General features: G+C 38.6%; 1 protein-coding gene and 1 non-coding gene across 2 annotated transcripts; one reads left to right on the forward strand and one right to left on the reverse strand.

Moving 5' to 3' along the window:
• Positions 1-396: 396 nt before the first annotated feature.
• On the reverse strand, positions 397-504 carry LOC111881920 (U6 spliceosomal RNA). The gene has a single exon (XR_002846993.1). It is a non-coding gene; the product is annotated as a U6 spliceosomal RNA (small nuclear RNA).
• A 3562-nt stretch (positions 505-4066) lies between these two features.
• LOC111881909 (cucumber peeling cupredoxin-like) lies at positions 4067-4968 on the forward strand. The gene has a single exon (XM_023878297.2). The coding sequence runs from the start codon at positions 4160-4162 to the stop codon at positions 4841-4843; it is 684 nt and encodes a 227-aa protein (XP_023734065.1). The 5' UTR covers positions 4067-4159; the 3' UTR covers positions 4844-4968.
• Positions 4969-13846: the final 8878 nt, after the last annotated feature.

Here is a 13846-nt window from a genome sequence, read left to right on the forward strand (position 1 = left end):
TACGTCGCCGCTAATAGCCGTCGCCGCTAATGCTAAACGCATATACCACTTCACAGTTTACCTTTCTGCCATTCACAGCTTACCCCTTCACTCTTTCTCTCTCGTTTTTTCTTCAATATCTCGCAATTTTTCCAACTTGGTGGACTAGGCATTGCTTCTTGGACCGGTGCTAGCTTCTCCTTCCCTCAAGGCAGCCACAATACCGCCACAACCCCAACCAAGGTCAACATTTAGCTAAAATTTCGAAATTGCCCAATCTTCTTGTAGTGTGAATTAGATTAGTTGTGGGTGTTTGTTGAGAACATCCTGAAGCAACTCATAACTGTGTGCAAGATTAGTGATAGTATAATGTTTGGCCAAAAAAATCAAAAACTCCTTTGTCTATGCTATAAAGCCAAAAGTTTTTTTTTGGACGATTTCTCGATTTTTGTGTGTCATCCGTATGCAGAGGCATTATAATCTTCTCTGTATCATTCCAATTTTAACGGATGTCCTCGAAGGGACATAAAACCCAAAATCTTGAGTAATCTCGGGTGTGCACTTGTTGCATATTTCTATAATGATCTCTCCATTCTTACAAAGGCAAACACATTCAAAAAGATCGGCTGAATACTTGTAGATCTTCCTTTTTTCCATGATTATGAGACGACTTATTGTTCTTGTGGATGCGCATGCGCCATGCACCATAATTTATTTGACTTTAAAACATATTATCAAACGAACACCATAATTTATTTGACTTTAAGATATACTTGACAACTGATGATGTTGGATGACCAAGACGTCAATGTCATTGAGATGAAAATGCTCTAACACTTGATGAAACGTGATGAGGAGCACAAGAGGAATAACTACTGACCAACACCGGGTAAAGACCTCATTTTCATTTACCGAATAGAAGGTTTTCTTCGTATCCTTGCCCTTAAAAAAGAAAGCGTCATTGTGAATTTCGATGAATACATTATTGTTAGAAATGAGTTTATAAGCATATAGAAGATGTTTGTTAATTCTACAGACCTGATCTTTGCCATGATATCTCTCTTGGACAAAGAATGATCAAGATCACCGGTAAGGTGATCTATTACACAAGTGTTAATGTACCAGTTATGTTCATTGAAGTAGTTTCCAGTAGTGACATTATTTCCTCCACAATATTCCTCAGCCTAGTAAGCATGGTTAAACCTATTTCAATAGTTTAACACATTGCGACTTGGAATGCCAAACACTTGACATCCAGGGCCGCCATTGCCTCTTCCATGACTATAACCACGACCGTAGCTACTGCCTCCACCTCAATAGTTTATTTGTTGATTATTACGAGAGGTATTGTTGTTGTAGTTTGGCATGGAGGGTTTGATTCTTGACGGGTCACATTGTTGGCGGAAGAAGTAAATTTCATTGTGTTGTTCATTGCACTTGCTTATGCTTCATGAACAATCAAGTACGCTTAGAAATCAGTTAGAGTCACAACATGTTGATTACTTAGAACTGTGAGGGTGGTAAAGAGGTCACCATAACCTGGTCCCAAGCCGGCTAGGATGTAGCCACTTACATCTTCGTCTTTCATAAGATGACCTATGTTCGCCATAGTGTCAGCAAGACTTGTTATCTTATAGTAGTACTCAAATGCAGTCAAGCCTCCCTTCTTTTTAATGGAGACTTCTTTTTAATGGAGAGATGTGCAGGTATCTAAATAGAATTGCCTTGGTGTTGAGCCGAAAACATTGTGTGGAGAGAAGTCCATAGCTCACTGGATGTACTTGTGCATCTCATGAGTTGAACGAGAACCTCTTTTGTCATAGATGGCAGGAGGCCACCAATCATTACCTGATCTTGAACGACCCACTCGGAATCTTGAGGGTTATTGACTTCTCTAGCTTCTTACATCTGCTCTGATGGTTGTCTTGGCAGCAGGGGTGGCAGGGTACTATTGAAATATCCAAAAAGTTGGACACCTCGCAAGATGGGAACAACTTGAGCTTTGCACAATAGAAAATTTGTTCGAGTTAATTTGCAAGAGATGGTGGTAGCAATATTTGCTGAGTTGATATAGAAGACATGATGATGACGGATATGAAAGAAGATCATATTGTTATGGATGGTGATGATAAGTCGGAACCCTAGGATGGCTTTGATACCAAGCCAAAAGATATATTTTCCATGAACATTCCCGTAGGGTTTTCATTCAGTATATATAGATTCAATACACTGATAAACAGTAGATCCTAACACCCCGCTCTCGAGTTATAGCAAAGAAAAGAAGAGAAGAGAAAAGAAAATAAGGAGTGAAAAGAAGAGAAAAGAAAGGAAAAAAAAAATTGTCATTTGTGCTCCCGAGTTGGAGAGAAATGGAAGGAAAGTTAAACATTTTGTTCTTTCTTTTCAAATCCTCCCAAATCGGGAGGAAAGGTAAGAGGAAAAGTTTTCCTTCCATTTCCTTCCACTTCCTTCCTTTAATGAAACTCGGGAGCAACATTCTTTCTTGCTTTTCTCTCATTTCCTCTCATTTCTTTTTTTTTTCTCTCTTTAAGTTGAACTCGGGAGCGGGGTGTAAATGTCAGGTGCTTATCTTATCTCTATACAACAGTATACTTATCTCTAAAATCTCTATATTATCTGTTTACAAACCTAATTCAAAGAAATTTCATGAATCCCTCTGTGGATAATTTGAAGAGATGAGATAGCTTTCTTTTGGGTGTGAATGTAACCCAATGAGTGATTTTAAGAGCTAAGAGGCTTTTCAAAGTGTGATTTAACGTAGTTAACTCTAAAAATTTTGTGTATAACACTTTCGCAGGTGACTCTACAATTATATTTAATAAATTTTTTTGTTCTTCTATATTTTGTTCTACACAAGCACTTTCCCAACCATATGATATATGCATTATCAATACAAACTTAATAGATGTTTTAAAACGACAAGCATAATGCTATGTTAACTGATTTCAACATGAAGTAGGTCGGCTAACATTTGTCATTATTTTTTGAAAATTTGACTGATAACTAATGCTAGTAATATTATAATAATAATAATAATAATAATAATAATAATAATAATAATAATAATAATAAGAGTTTATCTTATATAATAAAAGTACTAATTAAAAACAAAACATAGATGTAAAGCTACTTTTTTTTTTTTTTTTTTTTTTTTTTTTTTTTTTTTTAATTTATCTTTTCTTAGCTTATTTATTTGACGGCTTGACATGTTCGAACTTCAAAGACTTATATGAGAGAAGACAGAAGTCAATGTGTTTATAGATAAATTGATAAAAATTGCAATAGGTAACTTAATATGGCGTTGATGAGTCAAACCTAGCTCATTTTGATTGCTGGAAAGTCGAAACTTCCATTGTATTCCATCTTTTTTTTGTTCCATCAATTTTTAAGAACACGTCTATATTTCCAAAAACTAATAATATTTTCTTATTTGAAAAATAACATTTAATCCGTCATGCTGTAATGCAGTCAAACAAATATATTATACTTTATAAATAAAACACACTTATGTAGAAAAAAAATTGCTACAAATATATTATCTCGGGACCGATTATACTGCATCATAGGGTGGTGAAAAAGTTAGAGCTACTTCAAACAGAAAACAACCAAAATTAATAAATTCCAGCCCATGATTTTGATCTTTTAAATTAATAAACAAAATATATAGACAACTCAGTATCTAATATCAATAATTTTTTTTTTGAGAAAATTGAAATTTATATTAAAAATTATTTTTATACATAAAAAATGTTTAGAGATTAAAACGTGTTTTGGTGATCCATGCACACATATTCATATCACAATATCAATATATATATATATATATATATATATATATATATATATATATATATATATATATATATATATATATATATATATATATATATATATATATATATATATATATATCTTATTGACTTATTCATACCAAATATCTTCTCAATTCTATTATATTTTTTAAATACCGTGTCATTCAAAAACCGCGACTTTCCTTTTCATAGTTGTCACATACTTACTACGTATCCCTAGAACCATTCACTATAAATACAAATCCTAACACAACTATTTCTCAAAATACCAATAGTCTTCAAATCCTGCTAGATTTCAAATAATCATCTAGAGTGCTTTCTTTTCACAAGAATTTGAAGGACTAAAAATGGCAGGTTTAAAGTTCAATTTGGGGGTGATGATGGCGCTCATGCTTGCCTCTGTGTTGTTTCATGGCACGACGGCTCAGACAACCTATGTGGTTGGCGACGCCTTGGGCTGGAATATTCCTCCCAACGGACCTTCTGCTTACACCACCTGGGCATCAACTCAGACCTTTAGAGTCGGCGATGTTCTTCTCTTTAACTTCACAACCGGATTCCATAACGTCGCTGAAGTGTCTCAGGCAGCCTACGGCCCATGCACCACCACCAACCCCATCTCCATCGCCGCCACCGGCCCCGCTAGAGTCACCTTGAACGCACCTGGTACACACTACTACATCTGCACTGTTGGCACTCATTGCCAAATTGGTCAGAAACTAACCATCAACGTTTCCGACGTGTCTGCCACCCCTGCTCCAACACCAACGCCGGCAAACGTCATTCCCACACCGGCTTCTCCACCAACCGCTACCCCAACCCTAACCCCTGCTCCCTCCACTACAACCCCACCACCAACCTCCTCCCCTGCCCCTTCTTCCGACGAAGCCAGCCCAATATCACCACCCACCTCCGGCCAATCTCCCACCGATAGCACCACTATACCACCACCATCACCTAATTTTGCTCCGTCTTTCACCGCCGTGGCACCCTTCACTTTCTTGGCGATCGCTTTAGCTTTCTTTTACTAGATTAGTGATTGGTGATTACGTAAGAATTTGAGATAACACAATTCTTTTCTATAATTTTTTTTTCTATGTCAATGTACTTATTAAATTGAGATTTATAATATTGCTTTATGCTATTTATATGCTTAGTTGGTATTCCAGACTTTTAGAAAGGAAATATGTGACTACATCACACTTCACAAGAGAACGAATATCACTATATGAAAATTATGTTTGAATTTATAAATATGGTGTCTATATTATTCAATTTATTATGAATACAACATCTATATTGAATCATCAAGAAACCGTTTAATATTAAAAAAATAGACGTTGATTTATGATATTGGCAATAGCTAGCCTATAGGTTGGCAAGAAGCGACTTAACTGATTCGGTCCCGTGACTGGCCTAAACTACTCAAAGAAAGGCCCCGTTAAAGAAATCAAGGCCGGTTACAACGATCAAGTTAGAAAGGCCTATGCATGGACCTGATTAAGAATCTCAGTTGAATGAAGATCTTGTTATCATCTGATATCAAGAGCCAAGACCACTTGTAACGATCAAGTTAGTAATGCCGGTTCATGGGCTCGATTAAGACCGGACGGAGCTGGGTGCGGGAATGGGGGCGGGACCTTTCCCACTCCGATGAACCACCGCACCAGCGGTGCGGGAACTGGGAAGGCAAGCACGGGGAAGGAAGGGGGGGGGGTGTTGGTGATTTTCTATCATCAATGTGTATTTAAGTGTAATGGATAGACTTGTTGACTAAAATTTAATTTTGATGAATATTAAAGAAGGAAAGTGCGGAGTGCACACTTGTTTAAATGTATTCAAGATTCAAAGTAAACTGTCATTTAGGGGCGAACCCCCTAAACGAACGGGGGTCTGGGGGCAGCGCCCCTGGGAGCGGGGTCCAAGGGGCTGCAGCCCCTGATGGGGTCCAAGGGGCAGAGCCCATGGCTGAGGTCGAGCTGGTTTTTGACTTCAATTTGACCTTTATATGAGTTATATTGCTATATGAAAAATGCCTTAGAAATCTGAATTTTCTGTAAATGAACCCGGTTTTTGACTTCATTTTGACATCTATTAAAAATCCGTTTTTGTGACTGTTATTGGTTTTGACGGTTGGAGTAGTTTTTAGACAAAGAAAACTGCCTTGACAATTTTCAAACAAATGAACTACTTAATCTTTTTGGTCATCATGTTTTCTGGGTACAACAACAATCACGAAATTCATAACATCTATATTTTCAGTTCTTGCTCTCATTTCTGAGTCTTATCCAATTAAAGATTGGGAGTACCACCAAAATACTTTAATTTGAAAGTAAAACCACAATTCTCAAAATTTCTAAGGCTATTTTATCCCGAATTTCATACAGGGTGGGGCTGCCGCGTTCTTACTCCTCCGATTCGCTGTTTAAATTACTTTTTTATTTTTTTGTACCAATGTCTATATATATATATATATATATATATATATATATATATATATATATATATATAACCAGGTTCAAGTGTTTTAACTAAATATTGTACGAATATCGTATGCTATGAGAATTACTAAGAAAATAAGTTGTTTAGCAATGCGAATACGTTCAACCTTACAAAAATATCGTCATTTTCATGCATTCTCGCTAGTTATTATTTATTTATGTTCTCACACATCGTTTTTCACTCATTTTCATTTTGACAGAATACGACCCCATAAACATTCTGACAGAAATGAGAATAATAATAATAATAATAATAAGTGTATAATAACCTTATAGACGATTTAATTAGTGAGAATGTGTGTTACTGACAATGGTTATGTAAGATTGAACGTATTCGCATTGCTAAACAACTTATTCTCTTAGTATTCTTATAGCATACGATATCCGCACAATAATTAGTTACAATAGAATAACCTAAGCATATATATATATATATATATATATATATATATATATATATATATATATATATATATATATATATATATATATATTCCCCCAATTTAAATACCATAACACCTAACATTTTTTTTAATCCATATCTTCTTACTCTTTCCAAAGATATTAATCAAAATGTCATCATCTTCATCATCCAATTCGACGGCTCAAGAGGAGGCTAAGTTTGTCGGTTCCGTTATGGCAAAAACGGTTGCATACTTTCAAAACTGACATGGCGAAACATCACGTGCACGATCTAAACCAAGAAACCTGTCGTTGTGTATTCTGGTTGGGATAATCCATAATGTATCTCAGGCTCTTATGGTTCATGTAAATGGTACAACAGACACCATAAAGATATAATGCCAAATCTTGAAGGCGAATACCTCCGCCCCCTGCTCCAAATCATGGGTGGTATATCTTGTCTCGTGAGGCTTCAGTTACCTCGACACATATGCTATCACGTGCCCCCTCTACATCAACACGGCACCCATTCCTGATATAGATGCATCAGAATAGACTATAAAGTCCTCTACTCCCTCCGGAAGGGCTAACACTGGAGCTTCGCATAATCTCTGGCGAAGTGTCTCGAATGATGCCTACTGCTCGGGCCCCCAAGAAAAAGTAACACCCTTCCTGGTCAATTTGGAGAAAGGAACAACAATCTTGGAGAAATCTTTGATAAATCTCCAGTAGTACCAAACCCAGTAAACTCCTGATCTCTGATGGGGACCTCGACACCTCCTACTGCATAACCGCCTCAATCTTGGCTGGGTCGACCAAAATCTCATTTTGGTTAACAAGGTGTCCCAAAAATTGGACCTCTCGTAACCAGAAATCACACTTGGAGAATTTGGCATAAAGCCTCTTCGTCCTCAACACTCTAAGAATCTCTCGAAGATGCTCCTTGTGATGTTCCCTAGACCTCAAGTACGCCAAAATATCATCGATGAACATGATCACCGACCGATCCAACATGGGCCTACACACCCAGTTCATGAGGTCCATGAACGCTGCCGATGCATTGGTGTGCTCTAAAGGCATCACCACAAACTCTTAATGACCATAACGAGTCCGGAAGGCCGTCTTCTGGATATCCTCCTCGCAGACCCTCATCTGATGATACCCAGATCTCAAATCAATATTGGAAAACCAAGATGCTCACTGTAACTGATCAAACAACTCGTCAATCCTCAGTAGTGGACAACGGTTCTTGACCGTCAACTTGTTCAACTCTCAGTAGTCGATGCACATCCGGTGTGAACCATCTTTCTCTTGAAAAAAAGGATCGGCGCTCCCTACGGCGAGCTACTTAGTCTAATGAAACCCTTCCCCAACAGCTCCTAGAGCTGCGTCTCTAGTGGCGCAGGGCGATATGGTACCTTGACAATAGGCGCCGCCCCCAGAATCAGATCGATCTGGAACTCCACCTGTCTCAGGAGGCACACTCGAAAGTTCCTCAGGGAAAACATCTGGGAACTCACATACGACTGGAACATCGGAAATAGAAATCGGCTCATCAGTGACAACCCACGTATCCACCACATTTGCTAAAAAGCCCATGTAACCCTGTTGTAGACTCTGCCTTGCTCTAGCAGAAGAGCAGAAAGTTGATGCCAATCAAGTCCCATCGCTATACACCGTAAGCACTCCCCCACTAGGGTATCATATCGTCACCATCTGATGCTCGCAGTCAATGACAGCTCCAAAACGGCTCAACCAATCCATTCCCAATATGACACATACATCTCCCATCATTATCGGCACTAGATCTATCAGAAACTCAACACCGAAGATCTCTAAAACACATCCCCGGAATACATTAGTTGAAAAACCGCATGATCGTTGGCTATAGAAACCCTCAGTGATCAACTCAAAACCTCGCGTCTAACACTAATGTGGCGACTAAAGGATAAAGACACAAAGGACTGACTCACACCCGAGTCAAATAACACCAAGGCATGCACATAATTCACAAGAAAAGTACCTATATAAAACACAATGTCAAAACTAGAAATTTTTGGTGCCTTGTAACTACAACACTTATGTCAATTATGAATCAAAAACATGAAAGCATGCATGATGCTTACTCTATGACAACAAAATTTCAATCAAACACTTCATACAAGCACTGCAAATAGTCAACAAACAATTGGAAACCTTAGAAATCCTTGTTTAAGTCCATTTTGGATTAGGATTTCCTTATTGGGCCCGATGGACCAATAAGCTTCCAATTGGAATATCATGGGCTTAGAGCTCTTAAATGGGCTCTAATTGGACCCACTTCCATTTATTTCAATATTTTGGGCCATATTGGGCCTTGAATGAAATAAATTATTTAAATGGACCATATTAGGCCATAATGAACTTAATTTAGCCCTAATAGGTTATAAAAATCATATTGATATTTATTTGGGCCAAACATCACTTAACATAACCATGAGATAGGCTTAAGCATACAAGGCCCAATCCTTTTCTCTTTCCCTCTCCAAATCTCGGCCCAAGCCCAAATAAAAGGGAGAGTTGAATTTTTTGATTTACCACCTCATTTTTACATGGAGGTCTTCCATGCAATATCTCATGCTTCTATACAACCATCACCTCACACACTTTCTCTTCTCTCCTCTCCTTCTTCCTCTCGGCCGAACCCAAACACACACACCCTCACTTCACTAGAAAATCCTCTCAAGAAACTCTCTCATTTTTTCACCAAGTTTTCAAGATTAGGAAGCTTTTCAAGGAAATTATCCCACAAATTCTTCATCTAAGGTAAGATCATGCTTGGATCTATGATCTAGATTCTTTGTTTTATAAAAAATCTCTTCCTAACCCATGCAAAAATCATGATCATTCTCTTAGAAACCCTCTAAGTTCGAAATCAACAAAGGAAGGCTTGCTAGGGCCGAAAATAGCACCAAACTTCTCCAAATCTTCTTCAAAACCGATCCACAACTCAAGGTGAGTTTCATACCCCCTTCTTTTCGGTTTTTCTGAGTTTTATGGGGGAGAATACAAGTAAATGTGTAGATCTATGTGTAAATGTATGCTATGTGTGATTTGATGCATGTATGTGTGTGATATCATGTGTTTGTGATGAATATGTTATCCAAAAAGTGTGTAAAAACCGAGATCTAAAACATGAGGAAGCAAATAAACATAACTTAAACTATTTTACACTAATCTAGTCAAGAAAAATAGTTTATATGGTTAGGATGAACATACTTGAAAATAAAACGCATTTTTGGGCATAAAATGTCAAAAATACAAAAATTAGGGTCCAAACCGATCAATTATAATTTCTGGAGGGTCAAAAGTATCCAAAGAGTTTCTATGTTAATTTTTCTGAACAAAAACATTTTTGAGGGACTTAAAATGTAAATTTTGAACTTAATGGACTAGATTTGGGCTTTTCGGCCCAATAAGCCTCAAAATGCGAGATTTCTAAGTTTGAGGGGCTGAAAATGCAACTTTCTGTAAAACAGGGGATTTCAAGTGTATTAAAACTATTCCAATGGTCAAAAATGCTTTTCAAATTCAAAAAGGATAAAAAATGTAAAAAATTTCTATTTTGGGCCAAAACTGTAAAATTTGCGAAATTGGGGGTTTTAACCGAGAAAACATCATTCTGGAAGGAATAAAGCAGTTTACAAAATAAATTTGGGCTAAAAGTGTCTTTTCAACAAGTTTATGATACAAAAGTGTCAAAATAATGTTTTAAGGACTAAAATGAAATTCTTTTATATAAAGGACTAAAAGTGCTATTTTTATAAAAGAAAGGTTGTGAAAAGGTAAAAATCTTACTTTTAAACAAATTAATTCATTAAGACAAAATACAAGATCTACGAACTACCAACGAAACGTAAAAACAAATACACTCTCAACAACCAATATCGTTACAAAACGAATTGATTCGGTCTTGAATCAATAACAAAACAAAAATCAATAAACCATAGTATTTCAATAAACACGCAATAACTATGAGGAGTCAACATTCAAACTTTGGGCTTGAAAGTTTCAAATCGTGCTTGTTGGGCCTTGCTAGCCCAATAACATGATCTTGGGGCCCGAAGGGAACGCGCTTACATGTTAATGGGCCTTCTATGACCCAATTTCATGTAAAAGGACTTTCAATAGCTCTATTGTGCTATTGGGCCATAATGGTACATTAGTACTGCTAGTGAGGTCGAGAAGTCAAATGCGAGTTGGGCCAAGTGCTTTTCGCATTCCCGATAGCCTTGAATAACTTATGGAAATAAAGGGTGCTTCGTACCCTCCTTTCTCCTCGGTTGTTGGGCTTATGAGAAATCGAGTAAACAGATTCGTGGCGTAAAATCAAGAGAAGTCAGGGTGGTTGGATAATGTGAGTAGTACGGCCGACGCCTTAAGGATCGTTCGTAATTTGTAGTTATAAACTAGTCATTTTCATTAATGCGTGATTGTAACAACTCACAAACCTTAATTAATCCAATGTCACCTGGGTAATCAAAAACAATCGTCGTATCGGTATAACAATAAACAAGTCATGTAATTTACGTATTGGGAAAACATCGGGTTTTCCTGGGGAGTTCAACATTTTAATCTATGTGATGTATACAAAGTTCAACAATTATACATGTTTTCAAAATCGACAAGCATATTTACGGATCTTCACACTTTTTTATAAACAAATACTCTTTTCAGAAAATATCGGATTTTCTGGGTTTGCAATCTTCACAAAAATCATTTTTCCATAACATTACTTATGAACTCACCAACATTTCATATGTTGACCGTTTTCAAAATAACTTATATTCTCAGGTAACAGGTAAGCCGAAGAGTAAGTACCAGGTTATGTCATGGTGTTTTGCTTACATTTCCTATCGAACAGTTTATGTTATGAAATTGTAATGACTAAAACAATGTAATAGATGTAAACAATATCAGTTGTACTATTTGAATGGATGGTGATGAATGATGTTATGATTCATGTATAATCATTGTGATGGTATTCAATTTAAGTCACAAGAGCCCTCGGACGTTTCCGCCGTTCGGTTCGGGGGTGTGACAGGTTGGTATCAGAGCTCTGTTTATGGTGAACTAGCATATCTAAACACACATTGATATGCAACTATAAACAAAAAAGAGGGACTAACACAACTCTCAACAAAACAAGTAAAACATAACAATAAAAACATCCTTGCTTGTATTAGGAAAAAGAACATAATACCGAACCAAACAAGATAATGCTAGTATCTCGGTCAAGCCAGGACTGTTCTTAGTCGTGTCAAGGAGTGGATGTAGCCTGATCAACTACATTTCCTCCAAGGTACAACTATCACATGTTCTGAGGAAATCGTGATGGCTAGGGAACCTAAAAACATACCCCTTTATCACTAAGAAGAGAACATCAGTTCGGTCTATACAATAGCTGTAGCGTCTTAGGAATAATGTTAGCATATTTACGCACTCTCGCAGACAGCATGGCTGGTTTCCGTCACCCCGGAGATCCTTACTTCCCTAACCAGGGAAATAACGGATGGTTGGACGAAGAGCCTGAAGAAGAGCCTGAGGAAGACCTCGAGGAGGAATCTGACGGGGAACTGGAGGCAAAAGTTGAGGGCGAACCTGCCGAACCAGTAGAAGAACAGGAGGAGGAAGAAGATGAACGAAGCTTCGAGGAGGAACCCAGCGATAACGAAGGGGGTGATTCGGACGTGGAGTCCGAAGTCATCACCCCCTTACCCAATTAGGGTGCCCGCTTACCGGGTGGGCCCCACTGGTTCTACACCCCCTGGGGTATTGATCTTTGGAGGTGGAGCAGACAGCAGGGACAGCGACCCCCGTTCGACATGTCACGCGAGTTCTTTGACTTGAGGGACGGAGGACCGTCCGATCGAGCCCTTCCGGTCATGGTGAAACGATTACGTAACACCGGCGACCTAGCTCAGAGCACCGCCGACCAGGTACGCCAGATGTGGGCTAGGGTCGAGCGTGTAGAGCAGGAGACACGAGACCTTCTTCGATAGTTCCACATGAGGCAGGTGAGGTGGGAGTCCCGACTCCGGGACGCAGAACGACAGGTGGCTCGTCTTCAGGGAGCATCCACTTCCTCAACACCACCCCCAGACACCTCTCACCGCGACTAGGGATAGCAGTATCAGTTTTTAGTACTATGTCACTAGGATCTATGCTATGTACCCCGGCTCTATGTTTAAGTGACTACACTACTCATAGAGTCGTTATGCTGTCAAACTAGTACCGCTTATGTATGATCTTTCGAGCAAAATTTTCATGTATCAAAGTGCGGGTAATAGTAATGAAAGAATTTACATGTTTCATTGTGACATTATAATCTGCTATGTGTTACGTATCCATGATTGTATGCTAAATTGTAGAAGTACTTAAGTTTGTGCCACGCACCTAGTCTATAGGATCACAATGTCACAAAAACCACATACACTCAACATCTTTCCGTTCCATGACAGAAAGATGCCTCAACGACCCACTCGCGGAAACCCTGGACCAACCCGACCCGAAGTCGACTCAGCTGCATTCCAAGCAGCTGTATCTGCTACAGTCACCACGACAATGGCACAAATTCACTAAGGGAACAATGGAGGAGTCAACAGACAAGGGGCCGGAAGTTCGAACAATGGGATGAATCAAGGACCCACCAAAACATGTTCTTACAAAGACTTCACCAACGCCAAACCATGAACCTTTAACGGCACTGGAGGGATGATCACCCTGAAACGATGGATCGAGAAGGTGGAATCAGTATTCGATATATGCGATTGTCTTGAGGAGAGGAAGGTGAAGCTTGCCGCATGCACTTTCATTGACCAAGCGCTCACTTGGTGGAACGGACACGTGGAAGCCATGACACTCCCCATAGCCAATTCCATGCCATGGACAGAAGTGAAAGAAATGCTGATGGCTGAATACTGCCCTCGTGGTGAAATCCAGAAAATGGAACAAGAGTTGTGGAATCTCACTGTCCGGAACGCTGATATAGATGCCTACATATCAAGGTTTAGCGAACTATCTCTGTTGTGCCCTGGCATGATTACCTCAGAGGGTAAGAAGATCGAGCGATTCATCTGGGGACTAACCCCC

The sequence above is a fragment of the Lactuca sativa genome, chromosome 5 (genome assembly GCF_002870075.4).
Source record: "Lactuca sativa cultivar Salinas chromosome 5, Lsat_Salinas_v11, whole genome shotgun sequence".
Lineage (NCBI taxonomy): Eukaryota > Viridiplantae > Streptophyta > Magnoliopsida > Asterales > Asteraceae > Lactuca > Lactuca sativa.

Bases quoted from the DNA above. Each gene is read 5' to 3' on its own strand.
- LOC111881909 (XM_023878297.2), top strand. From the start codon at position 4,160: ATGGCAGGTTTAAAGTTCAATTTGGGGGTGATGATGGCGCTCATGCTT.